The 27,116-nt window shown below is 38.3% G+C and overlaps 1 protein-coding gene across 1 annotated transcript in view; it reads right to left on the minus strand.

Moving 5' to 3' along the window:
* Positions 1–27,116, minus strand: part of SPTLC2 (serine palmitoyltransferase long chain base subunit 2) — a 77,546-nt gene that overhangs the window by 37,861 nt on the left and 12,569 nt on the right. Inside the window, exons 3-9 of the mRNA XM_066551912.1 lie at positions 21,405–21,559; positions 20,218–20,366; positions 19,764–19,888; positions 15,012–15,105; positions 12,232–12,337; positions 11,180–11,399; positions 9,210–9,336 (exon numbers count right to left, since the gene is read on the minus strand). Coding sequence (XP_066408009.1) covers positions 9,210–9,336; positions 11,180–11,399; positions 12,232–12,337; positions 15,012–15,105; positions 19,764–19,888; positions 20,218–20,366; positions 21,405–21,559 — 976 coding nt within the window. The remainder of the gene's footprint in view (positions 1–9,209; positions 9,337–11,179; positions 11,400–12,231; positions 12,338–15,011; positions 15,106–19,763; positions 19,889–20,217; positions 20,367–21,404; positions 21,560–27,116) is intronic.

Genomic DNA, 27,116 nt, shown 5'->3' on the forward strand with positions numbered 1-27,116 from the left:
GACTGAGCTTTAATGCACTACCTTCCCTATTGAACTCTTGCTAGCTGGTCATAAAAATTAGACTTTTTTTCCTGCATTGTTTTTTGAATTTTACATTCAAAAAACATTAGAAAAACACAATCTATTAATCTATTCTTCTAAAACTCAAAGCCAATTCAGCAAAATAGAGGGATTTGTATGTCACATAAATCACAGGCAATAAGGTAGAATAAGAAACAGTGCAAATTAACTGCAGATGACTAGCAACAGTCTTCTCCCTCATTCCCTGCAGCTGCATTAGCCACATACTGAAGTGTTGCTCTTAAATTTAAAATCAGATAGGAATGCTCAAAGTGCAAGAAACAGTATTCAGCAAAAGTCAGCTGACTGGTCACACTCCATGTCAACACCTTAAAAGCTTCTAACAGCATTGCTGCTAAAGCAGCTGGACTAGTGCTCAAGTTCTAGCACAGCAAGGCTTGTCATCCACTGGAAAAGAAACACCAGCCACCTATAAAGTGTCCACCTTTGGTTAAAAATAGCCAGTTTTGGTTAGAAATAATCAGCTTCATCTAGAAAGCAACAAATAGAGCTAGGGCATCCATTCTCTCACCTGGATAGTGAGGTATCCCTGAGGGGGTACCACCTGAGGGATGGGGTGTGTTTAACTGCTGTACTCTTTGGCAAAGTCCTTTGGGAGGGGCAGCCATAAACACTGAAGTACCATCTTCTGGCCAAACTGAACACAAGGCAGCTCTATAAAGAAATGATGCCAAGAGCGCTATGAAACAGGCTCCATGAACACCAGATAATAATGAGATCCTACACAGAAGCACGCTCTGACCAGTAACTGATACTGTAAGGTACTATGAGAAGTATTTATATCTGTGTTAGTCTGAAAATCCAGAAAAGCAGCCTGGCAGACAGACTACCTTCTACTATGTCTTTTTGTAGAAGAATCTTTTAAGGCTAAAGAAAGTGAACTGAATAGTCCTCAATACCTGCTTTCATCAGTGGTATTAAATGGGACCTTATGGAATGGAGCACATTAATTTCTGAAGTGCTTTCTGTCCTTCAACAGGACCTCCCAATACAATATTCCTACAGATTTCACCTAACACAAGGCACAATGGGAGAGACAGGATGCTGCAAGTGTGTATGTGCTCTTTATTAATGTGTCCTAAAATTGAGAACTTTCACCAAATGAGTTGGTTTAGCTTATTTGGTTTTTGTTTTTTTTTTTTTTTCAAAAGGAAGCTTTTGTATGAAATCATTGAGAAGGCAGCACCTGAATCTTTCTGTGAAGACTTTCATCCATTCAATAAGAGGTCCTTTACAGCATTTCAAGTTTCTCCTTTGACATCAAAGATGCTTCTAGCCAAGTTCAGCTTATGATAAAAACTATAGCCTGCAAATTTCCCACCAAGTCAGAGTTGCCCACATCTGTCTTTATACCTGTTATATAGCCATACTTGTCCTAAAGTGTGCTTTCAGATTTACCCTAAAACTCTACAATAATTTCAACAGCAAGGGTATTGAGCTTTCCCATGTCAGTAAGTTGTATTTGGCAAGAAGCTTCTGGTATCCTGCCACCTGGAAATGCAGTGAGGTGGGAGAGCAGGCTTTGTGCATGAAAAGGCCTAAACCCTGGGGACCTTGTCTCTCCTTTGACATTTACAGACTTGTTTTTCCTGAACAGCTCTGTCTTCCAAGGATCCTGGAAAGATCAAAGCTGTGCATATAAAACTCACAATTGCTAAAAAACCCTCTATGCTGCCACATCCTGAACAAAAAGATACTTGTTAGGAATATAGCTATAATCCTAGAAAAGACAAGCTCTATTTCAGATTGGAGGTACTGAACATTTTGCTTCCAGCTCCTGGTATAGTTATTCCATAGGAGTGACCCATCTGTACAAAGTACTCAGTTCTAGAGATGGTAGTTGCAAGACAAATGAGTTCTCCACCGCCCATTTAGAGCCTGAGTTTGCCAACACACTTATATGATACAACATTAAGCTGACCAGCTGGAAGGCATGCTTGAAAGTCTTGAAAAGTTTCAGAAGTATTGTACTGGCGCCTTTTTTCTTCTTTTTTTTGCAATCCCAGTGTCCATGGACAAACAGTTAAGAAATCTTAGGAGCTGCTAGCCAACACGAATTTGAGAAGCATGCATACTCTGTAACACATTTTCCCCCATGTAGGCAGTATTGTAACCACAACTTTTCCACTATGCAACAATTAGGCAATAACCTGAGCATTAACAGAAGCTTAGCTTGTTGTGGCAGAAAGAAGCCCTACAGGTTGGTTTATCCTGTCCTTGACAAGTCAATTTGTCTTGATCTAAGCCCCAGTATCAAAATCAAGAATCTGCTCCATCTTATTTAAAGTAATCTCAAATCTCTCCTCTGGCCATGTGCTCTTAAAACGCATTAATTGGCATGCGGGTTTTTCAGACAGCTTCTTCCTTTAAAAATGAAATCTGTACTATCGAAGAAGGTTTATTAATTCCGAAACATTAACAAACATCTGCACTCTAGCAGGACAAAAGTACACACTGTAGATTGTCAAGATTGTCTGTGTTTGGGAATTTGTGGTAGGTCAACTGCATTGATGTGAAATAGCAGGAGTTGACCTTGTGCCAAACATATTTTCCATCAGAACCCACTAAAGTAGGCATGGACAGTAGGCCAGCTGGCCTGCAAGTCCCACATAGCCTAACACAGTCCACAGAAAGGTTTCATTACTCACTACTGCCTGTTTCCAAAGAAGATAGAAACAATTATACTATACAGTCTTCCTAGAAGTCTCAGCACTGCAGACACTATTGCAGTACTAGTATTATTTTTTCTATGCAGAAAATTGGTGCAGCTGCCAGGACTGATGATAGGAGGCAGTGCTTCTGTGGGTCATTCAGGTATTTTCTAAAAACTCTGCTCTAGTAAATCATGTAGCACATCAGGAACCATGAACTCCATTTCACACTAATCCAGAGAAAGCGTGCACATCATCTCGAGTGCGGCTACTGCTGTTGAAATGTTTAATCTTAATGCTTAATTTAGAAGCCTTTTAGTTGTGCTGTTTCTAACAATATATACTATATATATACTAGTAACCTGCTACCAGTATTCTCTCCTTTTCCTGTATAAGCAGCACACCAGCATTCTGTAGAAACCTGGCATCTCATATGCTATTGAGAGTAAAAAGTGAGACACACGTTTTAAATCAATTATAGCATAAGAAATTAAGAAAAATTAAATTACTTCAACAAAACAACATTTCTAGTTGTATTTCTCCTATGAAGAATAGTGTTTAGTCTATGAAGACACAGGATGATAGTTCCTACTGTAACAGAAATAGAAAGGACCAGAATGTTACAAGAACAAAGCAGGTGTACACTTATAAAGGTTTATAAGCTCTACACAAACACTACAATGTTGAATAAAGCCAAAAGAAGAGGCACTGAAGAATTCTCGTATTTCAATGTACAACACAAAGGGTACAAATCTGCTAATGTCTGTAAACACTCTTCAAAGCATCAAAGGCTGAAAGATTTCTCCTGTGCAGTCCAGGTTAAAGCAGTTTTTCTGGAAGCTTGCCATGCTCTGTGGGAGGGAGATAGGGGTGCAGCAACAAGCTGGATTTAAAAGATCCTCAGCTGGAAGTACAAATACAGAGAATGATGTTTAAAACTGTTAGACCCCTGGAGAGAAGCAGGAAACTCTCTTTATGACCCCCAGAGTATTTGTTTTTCCAACAGTTTCCCAGCTCAGCTTGAGATTCTCAAGGGCAGCAACAAAAAAAAAAAATCACTTTGCTCAAATTAGTTTTGACTGGTCCCCAGGTTCCCAAGGTGATAATTTAACACCTCATTAACAAGTGCATTATTGGAGGAAATTCAAATGAACAGATTTTAATGATAATTGAATGTTTTCAGCCTCAGCCTGCAGAAGAAGTACTTCCTCCTTGGAGTACAACAGCAGTCACTGCTTCCATTTGTGGATTGACTGCTGGCAATGAATGGCAAAGTACTGATTTTATTTATAAATATACCATAAGCTACTTAAAATTCAATTCTAGGTGCTGAAACATGGGCTATTCCTTCATTACTGCTAATGTCTGCACTTGCATATAATTCTGGTTTGTCTTTGGAAAGAAAAAGGTAATGTTACAAAATGTCCAACTTCAAGATACCTACTGATTAGGCAGATGATTGAACTGCTGAGGTCCTATCTAGACTTGAGGACCTGATTAACCACATGGAAGTTAAAGTACTAATTGCAGTCTTTTCTCCTCCAGAATTTAAGCAGACCATCTAAGCTTGGTTTGGTTTTTTTTTCCCCAGCATGCTACTCCCTGGGCATATGAACAGTATAACAATGGTCCTGAATTCTAAACAGCTCAGTTATGCTCAATTCTCTGCCAAGACAGCTGTACATTCTTATTATTCTGGTTATAATTGGTTTAACTGCCTTCTCTGATTTAACTCACTCAATATTGTTGCACATAGCAATGGCAAGAGTAGAAATTTTTTAAAATGTTTTCACTGATGAGATGGAATAAATTACTGGCTCTTCACAACTGAGATGCTGAGACAAATACCAATCTGACTCTGTGCTGCTAACTGACTGACCAGCCTTCAAAGAGCAGTTATTTGTTTCCAGTAGTTCAGCAGCTGGGATGGCCAATGCAACTGCTACCTCCACTGAACTGTGCTGGATAATAATCCTTCATTTCTATACAGTGCTCAAGACAACATTCAGTCAAATTTACGAGTCATCTTGGGCAAGTTCTATCCACAACTTATTCTATACATGCTGTGTATGGCTCTATGATTAGGTATGGGATATTTGCCTCCTAAAATTCACAGGGAAGTCAGTCAAACTTGTTAGAAATGTCAAGAGTTATAATTACTATTACTGAGTTAAGGTCTGTGGAAAGAAATAGCTCATCTCTTTTACAAGCCATTAGTACTGCTGCCAGCTTTAGTTGAAACTTAAAACCACACCTGGGTTTAAGGCTCATCTTCAGTTTTCAATACATAGGAAAGCAAACTAAGTTTCACTTCTGAGGTGGTTAACCAGTCCTTAGACTGGTTTCACTTAGCATGTTTTGATTTGCCTGTATCTCACTTGGGTTACTTATGATTTTCTTCCACTTGCCCCCAGCAGTGTTATCAGGGCAACAAACAGGCTGGGTCCTGAACAGCTACAAGGCTAACAGAACTCCTGTTGCACAGGATGCATCACTGGCTCTTATGTAAATAACAGAAAGGAGCCAGCTGGATTCCCAGTCCTAGTGAAATTGTAGCGGCAAAAAATCTAGCTTTCAACTCAAACCAAATCATTGATGCTGAAAAATTCACCAAGACAGGTCAAGTACTTAACATCATAAATCATAACAATGTCTCATTTACCATGACAAGAACCAAGCTGTCTCATTTTCCCTACAGTCAATTTAAATAACAGCAAGAATCAAGTGGCTTTATGCTACAGCTTTCCAAAACTTCATTCCAAGAATCAATTTGTCATCTTTGTGTATGTATACTATGACCTTGAAAAGTCTGCTTATTGTGTCTTTTTATTATCATTGTTTAAAAAGCTCCTTTATCTACAAAACTATCTGACATTCATTCATTTTGTGGCTGAACACAGCAAGAGCAATATTCACCAAACTGCTGACAAGCATCTGCAACACTTTCTCATTAAAGTTTTCAACCACAGAGACTTTGAATTGGAAAACAGTTCAAAAAATTTGTTTTTGTAGAAAGAAGACTTCTCCATCTCTCCTCATGATCATCTTGCTCCACTATATATATTAAAGCCAAATGTGATGATATACAAGATATTCATGTACATTGTCACCTGAGTTCTGTGAAGAGAGTCTATATGCTCAAGGGGCTCAACACTCTTGAGGATGACTGTTCCTTTGAAGAAATTCTCAAAGGGATCACAGATCAAGTATGTCTTGTTTAAGACCCCAGGATGGTCTTCTAGCCAATTACAGTACAGACAAGTAATGCAAAGTAAAATAGGACAGAGTTTTGATCTGGTAATGTAGAGGAGCTGCAGTACTGGAAAAACCCATAGAGGAACCCACCACTACCAAGAACCCATAAGGTGACTGCCACCTTATTGCTTTAGCTGTTAGCATTGTTTTTGCAATCTGGATGAGGGAACAAGTAATATATTAATATATAACTATACTGCTGTAACTGTCTTCAGGGTGATTGAAGTCTGCTAGTCACTTACATACATACACTTTACAAAGAATTAACAGATTAATTTGAGTAGAAATCAAGACACAAGAAAACTACAGTGCCAACTAAGGCAGCATATCTGCACATAAGCACATGTCTTACATTCTCTGCAGAGAAGCTTTTCATAGCATCTCTGTTTTGCCTGTGCTGCCTCTTCCCAATATCCTATTTAGTCACTGGCAACTTGCTGGAAAAATCTGAAAGAAGACATTCGCTTTTTTTAGTTATGTAAAGTTTTAGTAATTACAACACCTCATATTGTAAGTTTGGAGTCTTCAGACACTTCTTTAGATTCAGAAATAACCTAGACAATGAACATATTCTTGCAAAATTATTTACAAAAACCCTTTCATCTTCAAAAACTACTTGGTTCCTATTACTTATTCCTCAGCTACAGACTATCTCGATCTGACATGACAACTTCCACAAAGATTTGATGACATGGAGGACAGCAGGTTTTACAAATATCATGGGGTAAACAGAAGCAGGCAGACAAAGAAGCCACAAAGGCTCTTTTCAAAAAAGCACTCTTGAAGCTATTAAAAGATTTAGCTGTGGTCCAAAGCAAAGTTGGGAGCCAGCCATCTACTGTTGGGATTCCAGCTCCAACTCCTGTGCTGCTGTAAAACCACTGCCCTATCTCAGTTTCCTTTACCGATTCATTCAGCTTGACTAACTTAAAAGCAATGAAATTTTTGTAGTACACAGTCAATTCAGAGGTGCTTGCCAGTGACCCCATTTAACACTATTTCTCCACTTGTCTTTCACAGTTAGCAACTATTACCAGTACCCATCTACTCCTTATTTATTCATAGTCGAACCAGCTGCAGGCAGTAGTCCTCCAGAGCCCCACTTGTAATTCCACAGAATCCAAACACAAGTTTTTCAGCCAAAGCCCTTAAACGAAGAAAAAATTTTGTCATCCTATCACTAATCAGCTGCTTAGTTCACCCAACTGAACTTTTGCCAACTTCATCCACATAAAATGTCCACAAAGTAATATTATCTCTAAGGCCTTAAGGCAATTTTAAAAATGCATGACTGGGAAACAGCACACAGCAGAAAATAAATAGAAAAGCACTTTCATGCAAAAATCATCCTGTGAGGTCCTTATCTTAACTCAAAGTTGACTTAGATGCTTAAAAAGCCAGTTAACACTTTCACAAGACCTGCAGCTGAGAAATCCTTTCAGATTTGACAGGGTTCTGGCTATCCAGGTGGTACCCATCACTTATGAGAAGTGCTAAAGCTTATAGAGAAAGTGGACATACAGAAATTTCTTGGAAATGAGACACCTATAAAAACCAAAACCACTCATTTTCTTGTTAGAATGCCTAGGAATTCTGGTACTTCTTGGCACCAAATTAGCAGGATGTAGCTCAACATGCGTTTTAAGCAACATGAGAACAGAAACGATCTTTTGAGTTTCTTTTTTGGCCATATTAGTTCGGATGGATTAGATCGGATGGATCTTGCTGGTATAATGGCAGGAGAACAGTATGGAATGGAAGTTATTTCCTTTCTCCTGGCTTGAACAAATGCCACACAGCAGCCTCAGAAAGAGACAAAAATGCCTGAGTTTAAATACTGCAAACAGAAATCAGTTACACATCCCTTGCTTCCTGCTTCATTAAGCAAAACAGATACTGGAAGAAACCCAAAACAAGCAAAGCACAGATTGTTGGCAAATCGCCAGCTATAAAAACCTCAAACTAAGGTTTAACACTACAGCAAGACAACTTTTTGTGTAGTGTGAAGCTTGCTTAATACCTGTACTGGAGAGCAGGGAGTCAGCTCCTGTAGCTTGGTACAGGTCTCTCCCATGGACCACTCGGAAGCACTCAAAGCTAGCACAGACACAGGCTGCTGCCGAGCTGTACTTGCCTCTCTGCTGAGCAACCACCTACACACACTGCTGGCACTTGAGTCTGTTCTCAGATAATATAAGCAAACCAAAAGAAAACTGTTATAACAGGAAAATTCTCAAGTCATATCTCCACTGAGCTTTTCCACTGTAAGTTATCAAACAGGTTGGCTGGTCAGGCACATGCTCAAAAGCGAATTCACTTCTTCAGCATACACTACCACCACCTCGTGGCCAGATGCCTCAAGCTCCAAGAATTCAATATATACTGCAGTTAGAATTCTAAGAGCCTCCAAACTAAATGACACCAACAGATCCTCAATAAACTACATCAGCAACCTGTGTGAGCTACTCACAACTTCTAATTACCTGTGAAGAGGGGAAAGTAACCTACATGCAAACTGTACCATTTCAGCTTCAAGGCAGCTTAAAGGGCTACTTGTTTCATGCTGTAACTGAAGGAGGCTGCTACCCATAGGCAAATGAGACACAAGAATCTGTCATTACGACTTTAAATACCCAGAGAGCAGTACAAATTTTCCCTTTTTTACCTCTATAATGAAATAGGAAAACTAAGACAATAAAGACAAATATGCTGAATTTATTCTCCTAGTCCATTAAGTTCAGATTTTGAAAAATGCCTCCAGCTCCCCAAGTAAAAAGGGATTTCAGAAACATTTCCACATTCACTTTAATTGAAATGAAAATTGAAAGCACTGTGCCTGCACTAAACCAGCACACAACTATAAAAGATATAACAGCAAAATACTCTGAAAGCAATGTTTAAAGTGGGGCAAATAACAAAGGACAGACAATGGAAAGGAAAAGAAGCTAGCTAGAATAGCTTGACAGAAAACAAAAATCAGTACAAGAAAACAGTGTGTCTTAGGCAAGACTAAGATGACTTACCTGTAGCTGAAAACTTTTTATGCTGTTTTTAGGCTGATCTGCCAAGCAGAATTGTAAATGGTTTATTGACCCAGAAATTTCAACTGCAGATTTACTAATGGATAATTATCAAAGTGTCCACTGAATGTGTTATCTGTCAAAGTGATAGAGGCTCTTTCTTGCTTCCCCTTTCTACATGCTTACTGCTAGAAAGACTCACCAATAGTTGTACCATCTTCACCCATAATGCACTTCACGGAGGTGATGATTTGCTCCACAACAGGAGGCGACATTGATGTTGCATACGCAGCACTGTGAGAGTATGTCCTGAGGTAATCAATCAGTTCCTAGCAAAACACAAGAGGCATCAGACATAGCCTTCCTAGCACTCAGAGAAATACTTCTGTCATACCTTCAATCACAATAAAACAGGGCACCACAAAAAAAACCTCTTTCAGAATGCCCCATTAGAGAACAAGCATCTCAAGGATTAATTTTACAGTACAAGAAACAGCAGGGACATGACAACTTGTAATAATGTCACAGTGCAGGAACGTGTGTTGATCAGAGACAAATGTCTATGACAGACTTGTTTAGCTAACACCATCAACAGTGGATTGCAACAAAGGTTTGCATTATGCTTGCATTACTTGAGCTGTGTCCAGGGTGAGTTTCCAAAGTGTTTATTATTACAGTGTGAATATAAAGAAAATGAAATAGTGGGGAGCAGGATCCATAGGTGTTTATGGATCATGCTCAATATACTTTTTTCCCCACAAAAAACACCAAACAAGGGGACAGGTCACAAAATCTCTCTCGTTCATGACCACAATATAAATAAAGTAGTAGGTGTCATTTGAGAATGCACAAACCTCAGCCTAATCTTTCCGCACTTCCCACTTAAACACATCCTATTTCTCTTAGAGGGCAAAAGCAGCTCATATAGGAACAAAGGACCAACACACCTTACATCTAGACTGCTTGTTAACTGTACCAAAACCATGCTAAAATATAAACATCAGTATGAATGCCAGGAGAGATTCTGTCTTTTGCTACCACAAAATGAATAATGACCTCTGTAGCTATCACAAGCTGCAAATGCATTATAAAAACCTCCAGAAGTGTTCTGCTGCCATCTGCCTAGGGTCAGAGTTGAGGAAAGGAAGTCATAAAGGGACTTTGAAATAAACTAGGTAAGAAGATTTAAAGCCTCTTACCTATGCAGCAATCCCTCAATCAGTAGCTAAAACAGTTGTAAAGGCCTCTTAGCTACTTTACCTTATGCCATGGAGTCAATCCCACTAGCTTACTACCTTTGGAAAAAGATTTATATGATTTTTTTTTTCTGGGGAAGTTGTTGAAGTAATTTTAATCTAACTGTAGTAAACACCCTCCAAGGAATATCTCCAAGTTCCATCTCCACTTATTGGTGGAAGTAATTATCACAATTGATACATAAAAAATTATTGTCCTGGTAGGAAAATGGTAGAATTTTACCCTCCAATAAAGCTTAGAAGCCTAATCTGTGAGATCAGAAATTTTATGATATGAGAAAGGTGACACAGAGAATTGTCTACACCATCCCTCTGAGAATTAGAGGTTGGCAAGTGCAACACTTTCTAAGCTGTATTTTCCAATAGAAGGAGACAGTAGCCAAAAAAATATCCTCAAAAACCTCAAAACCTCAAACAAATAAAATACCAAAACAAAGAAACAAAAACCAAAACAATCAACCAGCCAAAAAAGAAAAAGGGAAAAAGAGTCATTTCAACCTGCTTGTGCCCAGGGGAAATCAATTCTACCAGACTAACCTAAGAGGATTTTCCTCCAAATGGGTTGAAAAACTTGAACTTTTTGCATTTTTCCTTCAAGTCTCATTAAAAGTACCATCAAGAAATCCCTGCTTCCTGGCTCCTGGCCCTTCCTAGAAGAGTATTGCATCACTACTGTTCATTCTGCAAACTCAGATCATCACTGACCATGTGAGAACTACACAATTACAACGTATTTTACTAGACTAGACTCTTCTGCACTGTAGACTTCCACAGTATTAGACAGCATGTAAAATTATGAAACAAATGGACAATAGGGTACTTGAGGAATAAATTAAATTTGAAATGCTTAACCAAGAATTCCACCACCTGCCTGAAATCGACTTTACCACCAGCCATGATATTCCCAGCTTTTTACCTTCTTGCCCCCAATGTATCCTCCTGCAGCTCCAAAGCTTTTCGTGAATGTTCCCATCATAACATCCACATCTTCAGGATTGAGTCCAAAATAATCCACTACACCCCGGCCACTGGGACCCAGGGCACCTATACTATGAGCTTCATCAAGGTACAGATAGGATTTGTACTTCTTCTTAAGGGCAATCACTTCAGGCAAACGGACTATGGATCCCTCCATACTGTTGAGAAACAAAAATTCAGTATGAGTTGACTTAATTGTTGGGGACCACCTCATAGAGACTAAAATCACTAAGCTTTAATTTCTTCACTGTTTCAGTAATTACAAACACTTAAAATTTGCTAGACTCATCAGTGTCTGCAGAGATGCACCTCTCCTCCTTGCACCTGGGGCCCAGATCTCTCCTTTTTACCTGTTCAGCATCTCTGGGATGCTGACACACAGACTAAACAGTAGCAGCAACCAGAAGTTAGGGCACAGGAATGTGTTCAGTGATAATTCATTAATAAAATTATCTCAGTTTTACTTCCACTCTAATGTCAGTATTCTGACTTAACATCTACTTACCTGATGTTTCTAAGAACTGACTAGGCTTTCATTAGTAACACTTCAAAACACCACATTTTGTACTGAAAGTCACTAGGATTTAAATGCCTAACACAGCTATGCCTACTGCTCCTACTCACTCTTAGCAAAAAAATTAAATTTGTACAATTCCGTTCACACTAAAATAATCTAGTAAGCACAGAAAGAATGGAATGGACAAGCAACTTAAGACCTCAGCTCTGATATAAGCAATCAGTTTTGATTAATTAATTTCTACAATATAATCAGGATGTGGGAAACATTGTGATAACACCAGCTGCAGCTACAGTTCTAGCAACAGAAAGCCCAGGATGTGAGACATACACAGTGTAATGTAATTAGCAGATGAGACCAATGAAATAACTATGAAGTGACAATATTCATCGTTTGATTTGGCAAAGAAACCCAAACACTAAGCATTTAGATCTCATGTGGAGGGTCTTAGGATTAGAAAGAATAGTTTGTACCTGTATATTCCTTCCACCAAGATAAGAATTTTTTTCCAGGGCCTCCGTGTACGAGGTTGCCCATGCACAATAGCATCTTTGAGCAGCTTCTCCAGGCTTTGCATATCTGCACCAGAAATTACTGTTAAATGGTACCAAAACAGCTACTAGCTTGAACTTTGACGTGACTAAAGACAGCAATATTCCAAAAAGGCACAAATTGCACCAGCATGGAGGACAGACCATATACAAGTCAATAAGCACAGGCTTCATCTCCCTACAGGACCATGGATGAAACTGAAAGGAATAGGTGACTGTGTGAACTCCAAGGAAGAGTTTCATCATTCTAAACTAAAAGCACAAGTTAGAGCATTAGGCACAAACAAAGAAAGGGCGGCGGGGGGAGGGGCTTATAAAAAAAGGAAGGTATCTCATTCTGATGAAAAGAGAAGGCAATTTAGTAGTACAAATGTCCTTGTGGATAGAAATAATTCAGAACAGAACAACAGAATAGAGCTAGAACACAACGGGTTCAAGGATAATGAATTAAAGATAAGAAGAAGATAGACCAAAGTGCAGGAAAATAAGCAGGGCAAGTGTACTTTTTTATTTCTTTGTTTAAAATTGAAGGGATTGGAAGTGAGAACAGGAAGCCTCTAAACCAAAGGAGAAAAGGAAAAAAGAGAACCACCAGTGCAGAAAAAAGGATAATGTTCAGCATATCAGAAACTAGACAGATGAAACTGTTAGTAGAAGCATATTCTGAAATCTTACAAGCTTTGATTACAAATACTTGATGTGATCCTTAGAGACCTAACTAATGTGAACAAATGCATACATATGGAATCAGTCCTGAAAAAAAACTTCAAGGAAAGGAGTGAAGATGGGATTAAAGCATAAAAGCCAAGTTCTGAGCAAGAGATAGATATAAACACTAGGGTGTGAAAAAGAGAACAAATTAATCATGGAAAGAGAACTGGTAGACTAGTGCAATTGTAGCAGCAAGAGGAGCTTGTGAATTTGATCTAGAATAAAACTAAACAGCACAGTAGGTCAGTTAATGTACTGTTAAAAGACAGCTAAGGTTCAGAAAGTCAATGATGAAGAAATCAGCAGTGTAGTCCCTGTCTCCAACAGGTCTCTCAATGAAGGAAAGACAAGGTTAGTGCGATTAGAGAGAACAATGGAAAATAAACTTCTACTCTAATTTTTCAAGAAGAAGGGGAAGATAAGTCTGAACTTAATGAAAAGAACAAACTACAGAATAAAGCAGGAAAAAAAAAACCATTTTACAAGGAATTTCAGGGGAAGCTTTCATTCCCCCCCCCAGTTTCTAAAAATCTGATTATGAATGAAGCCATTAACATCTTAAGAAAATCACATTAAAAAGGCAGCATAGAGTATAACAAGAGTAGGACTGAGAACACATACAGAAATATGAACTGAACATCATCTTGATAACCAAGACCATTGTTTGCATTTTGCCTTGATTCTAATATGCCACTACATTCTCTTCCACAAAAACCCACCATCTAAAATGTTTCTAGAATATCCCACAATTTCACCAGGGGAAAGCACATTCCCACAAATCATCTATTGTAGCCATTCCCACAAATCATCTATTTTTCATCACAGCAGCTTCTAAGTCCTTCTCCCCATAGCCAGAACTATGTTTGTCACCAATGTTCTTTGAAATTCTGCAACTGATGCAATGTTCAGAAGTATGTCCATATAAATGCAAGAAATTGAATGAAAAGCTTTTGTGATCTTGCCCAGCAACCAAAATTTATGAAGAATTAAAAAGAAAAAATGAATGTTACCAAATGCTCTACTTTTTTTTAAAACAAATTATTCAAATGATAGAAAACAAGAAAGAGCGAACACAAAAGAAAGAGTAAGCACAGCAGAGAGAATCCACACTATCAAGTAGGACAAAGAAAGAAAAATAATTGCAGTCACCCAAGTTTTGCTGTTACCACTACACACTTCAAAGAGAGCAAGAGTCATCTTGACCTCAGAGACTGACACTATAAAGAGTATTAGGAGTACCTGAAGAACGAAGGTAGTTCTTACTAATCAAGAACAACCACATGCCTCTTTCATCAAGAGTAAGGGAAGGAAATCCTAGGTAGTTTTAATCTGAAAGTTATTATAAATACCTCCTTTGGAGGAAGATGAAACTAGGAAATTTAAAAATCTGTGTATTTTGGAAACAATTACTTAAATACTTAAAGCAAGTAATTCATTAAACTTAATCTATGCTTCTTGTCCCAAAAATTGGTTTAGTACTACATTGTGCCAATTCATGACTTTCTAGTTTAGCTAGGACATCTGCAATTCTAAGCTTTTGTTACTGTAGGAGCATGTTAGCATCTAGTTCTAAAATTAAACTTTCTTATCCCCCAAACTGTAACCTAGACCACTACCAGATTGCATCATTATGTGACACACTGTTAGAATAATTTAACCATGCTGAGCTACTCAAGCATGATAGGACAAGAAACAATGTTAAAACACCAGTGTCCCTAGACTTGCCAAAGGGTGGCATGTTCTCCTCCATATGCAGAAGATGTAGGCCAGAACAGCTTCAGAATAAAAGTGTTATTAGTTGGGACTGAATACATAAAAAAAAATCTGATTCAGGATGATTCAACTTCCAGTAGCAGCAGTCTTCTGACCTTTTACATAACTAGCATTGATTTCCTTGCATGAAATTGGACTTTCAGTTACTAGAAGATAGAAAATATTGCATCTGATCTATAGCATCTGCAGAAAAGCAAAGTTCACCATCTGATACTTACTGTTGTGCTTAAAGATTCGAATAGTGGCTCCTGACAGTCTTGCTCCAAGCACTAGTGATGCATGATTCAGCTCATCACTCAGAATCAGACAGCCCTGAATTAGAAGGGGAAAGAAGAATATATTAAAAGGTTATGTTTCACAGCCAAGCATGTAAAACCTTTCAGCTCTGCAGCGCTTCAAGATCATTTAAGAAAAAAAAATTCCAACATAAATGCAGGCAACTCCAACTACTTGCAAATTCCAACTAGTCCAGGCAAGACTGGATAAGATCCAATTTGCAGCCTTAGTATGGCAAATAAAAATACAGAACTGCTCTTAACTGAAAGAAACACTAAAATTTCACTTTTCCTGGAAGTCCTGCAGCTGAATCTCTGAATATCTCATGCTGTTGATGAGTACTCATCCTCCTATGCAGTCAGGTAAAACAGGGAGCAGAGCAGCTTGCCACAGTTGACTCAGCAAGTCGACAGTGCTGCTAAGAAACAGGACACCAAAGACCTAGGTTAAAGGCCTTCTCCATGTTGCACTATTACTTTCATTAGGAGGCAACCACTGACTAAACCCACATGTAGATGGAGGTAATATACAAGAGACAGAAAGTGGAAAACAGAATTGCATGATGAACTGGAGAAATTTTTTGAAGCCATTAAACATGATACTAAATTAATCTGCTTTTTCAAGAAAAGCCCAGAAGGTAAATCCTTGGACAAACATTAAAACAGGATATGTATGTTTTGAGAGCAGTGATGATTACAGGTCAATAACTGATATGCTGAACATTCAGTCACAGTATTATCACTGTGGGCTACAGGAATGTATGTATATTGGGGGATTAATACATAAGGAAGCAACAGTATTTCTAAATAACCTTGGCCCACTCCAATTACTATGCAAACATGCTGCAATTTTAGAAGTAACTTTGCTCAGTTAAAAATCTAGAAAGGGTGTCAAGATGCTGAAGATCTAACACTGAAGCATGTTCATTCCATGCTTCTCTAATAACAGCTTAATGAGGGAGGAATCAAGAGGATTTCTCTGCAATGGGAATTACTAGAAAGGACTGTCAAAAGCATTGCTTATAGTTATACCAGGAGTGTCCCAGACAACAGGAGTACTTTGTTCTAGAGTTAACCTTATTTCTCTCTAGTGCAGAGTCTCAAAGTCTCTGCACTAGAACTGTGATGCCCCTTGAAACATTCTACGTTCTGAGAAAGCCAGAGACTGCTTTTCCCCAGAAAATGCCACAAATGCCATGTGTTCATACTGCTGCTACAAACATTCACATTACATGTTTCATAGACTTTGGCATATGAAGTATAGAAATTTCCAACTAGTGTTTGCTCTTTAGAATTACTACATCAGACAGAGTATGTATATATCAGAGGACATTGCTGTTAAACACTACTGTATCAAGAAAAGTGAATATAATAATCCAGTACTAGTATCCTTCTTGAATGGTAGAAAGCAGGAAAAGTGATAGTTAAAAAAAAAAAAAGAAGAAAAGAAGAGATTCATTACCTAGAAAAAGGACAAAAGCTTGTCCATAAAAACAAGGACAAGCTTTTGGTGGAGAAAGTAGATTTAACATACTGATGAGCAGCAGCCTCTTTTCACCCTCTGCTAAAAGGACATTCAATTAGAAACAAATTAATTTGAAACTGAAGAAGTAGTAACTAGTCTAGTACTGTCTGCTACTAGAAAGAGGGCAATGGATCACATAAGGCACTGGCACAGAATAGCCATCACTGATGATTATATGTAAAACTGAGTGATGCTACTACAGTGATAAGACTTCAGTTGCATTTATCAGCAAATTTACATCTGAGAAAGCATTCAGGACAAGGCTAACAGGAACTGGAGATAACACAACTTGGGCTCTAGAAAAATATGTCAGTGAAGAACAAGAACAGGCTTACCACCACATCGTGCAAGGCCCACTGAAGTGAATGCCACATTTTACTACAGAGTGCTATGTATGTGAATTCTGTAATTCAGTCCTGAGCACTTAATTTTACAACTCACCTATATGTGGAAATTAATGTGCTTTCTTATAACCAAAAAAAATCCTTCAAGCATCACTGTTCTAACTCAATTGTATAGTCTCTCTCCATCCAGAGCTATGATGAAAAGCTCTGTGCTAAAGGCAGTACAGAACAGTGCTATTACCTAGTTATACTGATTATATTAATGGTACTTAATCTAAAACAGGTAAGTTTGAGAGTCTAGCTTAGCCTCAAATGGTCTAACAACCTCTGACGAAGTAACCCTCAAATGTCCCATTATCTGTGGTCTAGACTCAGCATACTTGGCAGTGAGTGTATCAGGGACCTGACAAACTGGCTGCGAACAGAGGGTCTCTACTGCTGAAAATCACCAGGTGCAGAAACACCTGATTTTAGTGATGCTTTAACAGTGCTGAAATACAGCTTTCAGTCTACACCAACTATACTTATTTTCAGCACGTGCTTAGTAGAGGCTGCTGTTAGCAAGGCAAAGTGAATAAAGATCAACTAAATAATGATGAAGCTTTTGAATTCCTTTTGCTGACTAATACTGATCAAATTATGGCATAGAGATGGATCCAGTCACTGTATATGTTGTTATTAAAATAAGATTCAGTAGGAACACAAACTAAGTGCTTCAGGATTCCACAGAGCAGAAAAAGAACAGGTGGTCCAGTATATGTGAGCAACTATACTCAGCAGCTTGTTTTTAGCTAATCAAGTAATAATACAGGAGCCCAGAATAACTTGGAAGATACCTTGTGTTCCAAGCAGCTTTACAGTTGAAAATGCAAGTAGGACATGCAAAAAGACACAAACAGTCATTAAAAAAAACAGCCCAAGAGTTTAATCAAGCATGAGAATCTCTGAGCTTTACTGAGGACTATCAAAGCATTGCCAAACAGGTAGTGCACACTCAATTAATTGTGTACTGGGTGGTGCCAAAATTCAGAATTTATGTGTCCTTATTTGCAGACAACGAAGAAATCAAATGTGCAGTGAGAAGCAACTTCAGGCAGCCAAAAAAAACATTCAGTGAACATTCTGAACAGCAAAATGGTTCATCTGACAAGAACTCTCTTCTTTACCAGAGTGCAATTTCTGTTTGGAGTATTCACTTGAGTATAAGGACACCTGTATTGTTATGAGGCAAAAGCTTCTTACTACTTTATTTCAAGTGTACAAGAAACTAAGTATCCTCATGACTAACCCAGCAGGCATTCCTGTACCATTTATGACAAGAGTTGGTTTACTAGAGTGAGCTGCATAAAAAAGGTATGTTACATGCCCTGAAATTTACTGTTCAGATTCCCTTAATGGTTGTAAAACCTGCTGAAGTTCAAAGGTGAAAACTCAGGATCTGAGTAAGGTGTCTCAAGAGTATTCTCATAAGGTATTGAAGATATAGAGGGCTCCACATGGAAAAAAAGATTGAGTAAGTTTGCAGGAATGAGTCATTTGTAGTGACAACAATGAGCAATCTACTTCAGTACCTGACAGTGTGTACTGAATCTGAAAGGTCTCACAGAAATTATGAGTAATTTTTCTGTTGAACATAAAACCGGAGAGATGTGGAAAGACAAAGAACCAAAACATGCAGGTAAAAGACATTTCAGAAGCAACATATGTTGCTCAGATTCATAGCACTGCAGAAGTATTTGACTCCAGAATAATTAGATTTGAAGCACTGAATTTCTCTCTAGCATCAGACTCAAAGAAGTTTTTTTTTTAATATGCAAAGCATTTGATACTTAAAACAGACTAAAAGAAAAGGCCCATTATGTAGACAGTGCTACTTCCTTGTTAAAAAAAAAAAAAAAAAAAAAGAAAAAAGCATACAGGAAGACACTGCAGCTAATGCAAAAGAAAATCAATCACCGGGAAAAGCTGTCAGGAAGAACAAGGCAGCAAATTTATGATCTGTAGATATCAGACATGGAAGATTTAGGAAGTAATCTCAGGAAGTGAAAAAAAATAAATTAAATAAAAGGAAAATAATTCAAAATAATTCAGTAGACAGGAGCAAAGAATTCCAATAGACTAGCAGTATTAGGCTGACAATGAATCATTTGCCAAAAAAAATCCAACCTGTTCCAGTACTTGCACTATTTTACTCTAAGGAGGAGCTAAGAGAACATGTATTTTGCATCAGAAGAAGCAAAGAAAAATTTCATTTTTATCTGATTTTCCAATAACTAAAATAGCAGTGGTGGAGAATACTGGACACTCAGACTAATTGTCTCCTGTTTTATGGGGCACACAATAAACATCATGAGTCTTTACAGTTAACCTTATTTCCCTGAAACAACGTTTCTGCTTCATCCAAGGAAGGATTTTTTAGCTGTCACTCAAAGATAATAAATTCTCCATGTACCAATATGCAACTCAGCTTATCTGTGTAGTTGACACAGTCGGTTTAGTGTTTCAAAAGCACCAAAATACCTTCAGCCAATCAGTCTGTTAATCAGCCACCATCTCACACACCAAGGAATAGCCTGAGGAAGCAAGCCTTAACATGCCAGGCTTTCTTCCAAAGAGAAAGTTCTATGCTGCTACTGGTGCCATGGATGCTGTTTCCCAAAGAGATTTTTGCAATGGTTAGAGATGCATTCTGTGACCTACAGTTTCCATAGAGAATATCTGCAGGGGCTGCCACTGAGGAAAAACAAAAGCAAACAAGTAGCTTTTAGAAAAATTAACCACTAGAATCTTTGCTAGGTGAGCTTCTGTCGACGACTTAAGCCATACCTTGCCAACTAAAGCAGGAATGTTCATAGAGTTGGTTGCAAATCCCATTCCATATGCCATTGCAGATTCCACACCTAGGAACCTGGCAACTAGCTTTTCCAGCTCCTCATGCTTGTCCAAGTTTCCTGCACATAAAATGAATGGGAAATTCAGAGTAAGGAGAAGCTTTCACTACTGCTAAATTCTACAAAGAGATTTTCCACCAACCAAGCTGTGCTTTATTTAAAGGCCCATAAGGGAACACTGAAAAAACTCCATATATGAAAACATAAGTAAAACAACTGCTGTGCAACATAAACTAAATCCAAGAAGTCAATTTGTCTTCACTGAAGTAAAAGCTGCTTTATCAGTTACACTAAAGTTCAATGCTGAAACAACTAATGTTTTAAAGACCTGCAATCAGATAGACTTAGAAATAAACATTCAGGGAACACACTATCATCCTCCAACTTACCCATCTCCTGCCGGGTGCTGCACACCCCAGCTCCATACTGGGACAGAACTTTAGAAGCTGCTTCTTGGCAAGCCCCAGTCTTCTGTGCAAACCCAAGGTAGTTGTAGGAACCCATATTTATGATGTCTTTTATCACTCTCCCTGTGTATCTGTGTTTTAAAAACAGCACAAGTTAGGACACCCAAAATTTTAAAAATTATCTTAACCAGAAGATTATTACTTCACTTTCCTAGACTATACACTGAAATGTTAAAACTCAATAGAACCAAACATTAAATTATTTCACTACTGCCTCTCATCATCAAACTGCAACAATCAGTTAAAAAGATTCTCTCCCTATCTTACAATCTCAAATTAATTCCCAGAAGAGTTTACAGTTACAGGTGAACTTGCTATCACACATGAAATTGCTTGAGGCTTCTCAAACCACCTGTTGCTCTGGCATGTTCCTCCCTCCATCCCAGAAACATACAACTTTTCTTTCAATTACAAAATAACATCTCTAGATCAATTAACTTGGCAGCCTCTCAAGCGGGATATCCTCTAACCACAGAAAGGAAACACATCTGGCACTTTTGTGCTAACAATACGTGACAAGGAAAATAAGGAAGAAGTTCAGCAGAAAAAAATCAATTTTAATTCTTTTGCCCTTGAAAGCCAAGAAGAGATATAACTAGTTTCACTAAGCACTGTGCTGCAAACCTCTTCACATCAAACCTGTGATACGTCATTTCCAATTTGTAAAAATCCTTTCTTGTATTTCTTATTTTGTTTCTACAGACTACTTCAGTTCTGACTCAAAACAATCATGTCAAATTCAGTTCAGACAGCAGCATTTACTTAAAGTGGCAGAACTTTTTCTCAATCAACACAAAGTCACAAGCAGCAGTGCAATCCAATATATCCACAGCAGGTATTAATATTATATGCACAAAGGTATTAATTTTATTACAGGTGTATGTCCAGGAAATCTTAATACAGTAAGGTAGCCAAAAGATTGTATCACCTTGGTGACTAAATCTATTTCAAAAGAGCAAAATTCATTGATTCAAGCTGCTAGAAAGCTCAAACTTTCATAATAAAGTTCATAATTCACTGCTCCTTTGACCTCACACCCTACAACTAGCTCTTAGAGACCCTATATTTTAAGGCAGCTCTTGCAAGTGTTTTCTTCAGTTTTGACTCACGTGAATGTCCAGTTATAGTCATGGGAAACTCTCTCCATCATGTCCACTTTGGCCCCTGGCACACTGCAGATTGGACGGTTCCAGCTGTCCCGAATGCGCATGTAGAGGTTTCTGTTGTAGAAATTTTCAAAGTCCTGGTACAATGGGACAAAGTCCTGAAAACACATCAAAAGCACTCAAAGTAAAAGGAAAATATATATGACAGTAAAATAGGAGTAGCATGAATAATTCTTATCTGTCATTCTGGCATAAAGAAAAAACTCAGGAAAACACAAAATATAAAATAACCGCCTTCATTAAATCATGGGCATATAATCTTTGCAGGAGAGCTACAGTCAGCCTCTGAGTTAAGCAGAGCAAGGGAACATGCAATGGCTTTTTGGCACCAAACATTGCTGTACTGAATACACAAAGACTTTGGAAAACTAAGGTGCTCTACCATATTTTATTCTGTGCATAAGGAATGCATTTAATATAGCACTACTAGCATTATTCTACACATTACCATAAGAACCTTCCACAATTTTTTGTTTTCAATAGAAGCTAATAAGCTGCATTACGGTACCTCTCTTCTGCACAGCTTATCAACACTGAAGTCCCACATGATTTTTATGAATGAGCCTTTCCTGAATTTTAGCTTCCCTTCCAATGTTTTCCAGGAAAAGTAAGTCACTGCCTTGAATGGATAACACAAGAATGTCAAACTAACCGTGGCAGCAAGGACATCTGAGCACTCAAGAACATTTTTTTTCTTGCCCTAAAGTCACAAGATTTCCTTTTTACTATTTAATTAAAGAAAGTTTGACATTTAGTAGAGATAAGAATGCATAATTCATTAGCTTCTGTTGGGGGGGAAAAAAAATCACCACCTTTTTAATCATCTACAGAAGGAAAAAGTAGAATTTATTACAGAGGTATGAGCCAGCCGAGCATTTCTTCCTGTTTTTCACCAGAAAAATGCAAACACTGTGATGGGAATTTTATTTTTGGTGACAGTATGAGAAAGGCAGAGTATCTCACCAAGTACTGTAGTGTCAGACATTTGTACCACTAAGCAAAACTGAGAGCATTTATGGCAGATTTTTAATAAAAACACAAACAGGCACTTACAAGCTCTTCCTTACAATGCTTGCCTGTAGGAGTACTTTTTTCATTACCTTCCTATTTTAATGATTTAACAACCTTGCCCTTGCAGTTTGGAGTAAAAGAACATTTAGGTCCACACCTTTGCATCCTCCTACCAGCAGCTGCACAGAAAAGACCAAGCCCAAAAGTGCCAACTTCTAAGCAGATACAGCTGCACCTAAGCCCATTTCTGATCTACCTGTGTCAAAAAGGCACAAAGATATTAATTTCCATCATTTCAACTGTGGAAACACAACCCAAATTTAGCTAGCAATCACTCTTTCAGAGAATCACAAGTATGTCCTTTCTCAAAGGGACAGTGGGAATAAAATTTCTAGGTCCTAAGATGCACAGAAGGGCAATTGTTTCTTCCATGTTCCTGTCTCAATTCATGACACAAAATCAAAATAATTACCTGCAATTGTTTCAAACCCTCTGCTATGTTACTTGTAGAGGGGTGGGGGAAGCGAGACCAAAAAGAAACAGTGGCACATTAGAAGATCAATACTTGAGAGATTTGTTAAATCTAATTAAAATCTACTGAGATGCTTCTCAGTATCTTCACCTCCTCTTAACCATCTACACACAAGATTTAAGCTTTGCACAGCTATCCAAGCACACCAACTGTGTGAGTTGAGAAACAATTGGTATTTTAGCCAAGGTTCTTGGCTGGAAGGGGGAGGCTGGAAATGAGTAATCTTACCAACTCAAGCAGGTATGCCTGGGTCCATACAGCCCAGACTCACTTCAGATTACTCATCAGATGAGTTTTCTTTTGAAACCCAAGCTGACAAAGCCAGAACAGTAACAAGCTCAACTGGTGACTTAAGGACAATCATCCACAACAGGCTGGCACCATCAGTATAGGTAACACAAGCATTTTCTTTTAAGAAAAAGCCAGCATTATAACTAAGTTTAAAGTTACTGCGAGGTAGAGAAGTTCTCTGAACCTACTGAATTATGATAAAGAAAAAATATGTTTTAAAAGTCAACAAGAATTCCAGGAATAAATTATGGGTAAGGGAATGAAGGTTTAATATGGGACACTAGCTTTAGTTTTTTGGAGTACCAAGTTGTAGGATTGTAGTAAAGGGCTTTAAGTATAGGTGTCAGCACACTGTCAACTCCTTTGTTATCTATACATGTACTGCTCCCTCCAACAAACCATCCTCACATAGGCCTCATGAGAAAGTTCCTTGGAATAGAACAAGCAGGATATGTTATTTTGGCATAATGCAAAAACGGATTGTCTATTTCCTCAGTGATCCTAACCCCACTGAGGGGTTCTCACGACCCACACATCTGAGAATGTAAAAAACAAAGGGTAAGGATATTGTGCCTTTATAAACTGATACTGACTTTTGGAGTTTCAAAGCCCTCTTTTGGAGCTGGCATACAGGAGCAGATGGTCTGCTGGTTGGTTTGGGGGCTGGTTTGTTTGTTTGTTTACCTCCTCCATCCTTCTACAGTGTGGCATTCCAGATGAAGAGTAGATAGTACAACAAAAATACCACTTGAATTCCTCGTGCTAATTTAATGTTTTCAATCTTTGAACCAAAAAAATTAAACACCTGGGGAGGAAGGGAAGGATGAACTCTATCAATCCATACTTTTCACCCAGAGGGCACTGGAAGAGACTCCCAAGGGGAAGTGGTCACAGCACCAAGCCTGACAGAGATCGAGAAGTCTGGAAACCCTCTCAGGCACATGGTGTAACTCTTTGGGATGTCCTGTGCAGGCCTCAGTGGCATTGTGGGTGCCTTCCAACTTAGCATATTCCGTTATTTAAAATTTTTGACACATGCAACCACAGTGCTCAGCTGCAACAGCATCCTAGAGCTGGAAGTAACCACTATCACCTTTAAATCTTGTTATTGTCATCTTCAGATCTTGTTATTTTTCTATGAAGTTCTGTCATCTTATTTCAGATCCAACACTCTTCCTAGCTGTAAGGGTCCCTAAGAATATCAGTCTGAGATTAAACACTTTCATTCAGAGGAAAAATATTCTAGGAATTGCTTCTTTGAGCAATCTTTTGAGTAAACAGTCAAACAACTGCAACACTGGACCCAAAACAGGGAGCAAAAGCAGCAAGTTCTTTCATTTATGGAGCTAAAAAAATCCTAAACAGCTCTATTCCTGCCAATTTCAGCCTAGAACACATCCTCTATTGAGGGGATGCCTGATGAAGAAATTGAAGTACTAGTGGTCTCCCAGAAGCCTCAAAAGCATAGCAATTTCAATGAAAAGCACAGCCAGTCAAGGGAAGAACAAAATTCTCCCTTGGGGTACAACACCTTAGCATAGGTGATTTGGGAATTTATTATTTCATCATACTCTAAATGAATATTGCAACAAGTGAAGGTCATAATGAGAGCTTTGTAGCCTCTAGCTCAGGGCACAGGGACATGCAAATGCAGTGATTATGCTACTTTCAGAGCCAAGTTTTCACAGCATTGCACCTAAGCTAACAAATGGTGCCATGAGCACCAGCAGGCTTATCTGCAATTGACATAACATGCTCTCTGATAACACACACAGAACTGACTCTAAACAGAAATCCAGAAGACAATTGCAACAAATTCCAGGCCTCTAAAAGGAAGCAGAAAGACTAGTTTCACCTTGCTGTTGTGTGAGTCAAGGAAAGTGGAGCAATAACTGTGGGTAGCCTTTGTATCATCAGGAGGCCCCTGATGAGCTACACAGATGCTAAGACAACACTGAACAAACAATTCCAGTTTACTGCCCCTGAAATAGCCCTACAGCTGGACTCCTGTGAACACGTGTTTGAAAATCCCAAATGCTAGCAACATGTTCTAGCAGGGCAAGCTACAGAGCATGAACCACTATATTAGAGAGTTACCAGGCCCATTCAGAGTCACTTCCAAACACAAAACATGGAAGGTAATCAACAGGCAAATCAGGCTGGAGGAAAGGTTAAAGTGATTTTCATCCTGCCTGTAAAATCCTGGAAGCATTTTGCAGATTTAACTATATTTTTTGACTAGACAGCACACTAAATTGGTATGCATGAATTGATTCCAGGGTAATTGAGAATTGTTAATCTTGCCATTTACCCATGCCTAAAACAGACCAGTAATGCTTCAGAGAGGATGTGCTACACAACACTGGTTTCCAGGAAAAGCTCAGCTGGATGTATTTTAAACAAAGCCAAAACCCATGAAACGATTTCCTGGAAATCAGTACTAGCAAAGTCTGCCCCTTTTCACCCTTTTGTGTTTCAACACTGAGTGAATATTAGGCTTTCTTAGAATCATTCATATCAATGCATGGCTCTAATAAATTCCAAGGAATTTACCTGCCATCAGAAACAGCTGTAATTCAAACCTGTTCAAAATTCTGCTCTGCTTTTTAAATTTGCAGTTTTCTAGTTGTAATGCAGAGTAAGATTATACTATTGACAATTTAAGGAAGAACTTGCTCTACTGAAATAAACTGCCCTCCATAACATAGAAAAACTGAGTCTTTTCCTTGTGTTTGTTTTTAATACTATTTTGGACCTAAGTTTATGTTATGCTTTTAAATGTAAGCACCTTCAGAAACACATCACAGAAAATCCACATACTTCAATTCCATGATTTTCAGAACAAGTTCATTCAGCCCGTTACAAAATACTTCCTCACACTACATAATTTTGTAATTTTTTACCTATGGAATTATGAATTATTTCAAAAAGGTAAGGCTAATCCTTTTGCTTGATACTTAAGAAAATCATAATAACCGAGTTGGCTCTTGAGAATTTCAGTAATAAAAAATGTTAATTTCCACACAGAGGAAAGATTCCCACAAATCTGCCAGAAAGCACTCCAGTGTAATCACAGGGGTTCTCTAATTTGCACATATTAATAACAATAAAAAGGTGAGTTTTGAACCTTTTTTACACACTAGTACCTGTATTCCCTTACCAAAAGGTGACTGGGCTGTCATCCAGCAGAGAGACTCAAATATTGGAGAAAAGAACTTCAAAACAAGTAATTGAGCACACACATCTCCCTCCACCTCCTGCACCAAAATAACCCCTGGCTCCCACACTAGACATGCTGCAACGTGCTCTCGTCAATTCATTTGCAAGCAAACAAAGCTTAAAGCAGCAAAGGGTGAGGATAAGTACTGTATGTTCTAGACCTCACGTGACTGCTTTTCTATTTGTCTGATATCAGAAGCAGCTATTACAATCTAAGTGCTAGAGACATGATTTGGGGAAGTACACTAGGCTGAGATTTCTCCAACACGAAAACTTCTTTAAACAGGATTTCCTATTTTTCATTCTTACGGAGTATTCACTGGCACTTCTTATTAGCTCCATCCACAGACATCCTATGTGCAAAGCAAAACCAGAATACATGCATCTCCTCATGGGAGCCGTAACCAAGACAGAAACTGAAAGACTTTCAATTCTTTCAGGGTAAGATGCAATGCTGAGTTAATTTATAAAAAAATTCAAGGCCACATTTCTTTTAGGACTAGGATAACCTGTTGCTAACAACCTCTGTGCTTCAAGGTCCTCTGTGGCAATCTCTACTGAGAGCCTAATATCAATAATGTGTTACTGAATTACACCTACTA

The sequence above is a fragment of the Molothrus aeneus genome, chromosome 6, assembly GCF_037042795.1.
Source record: "Molothrus aeneus isolate 106 chromosome 6, BPBGC_Maene_1.0, whole genome shotgun sequence".
Lineage (NCBI taxonomy): Eukaryota > Metazoa > Chordata > Aves > Passeriformes > Icteridae > Molothrus > Molothrus aeneus.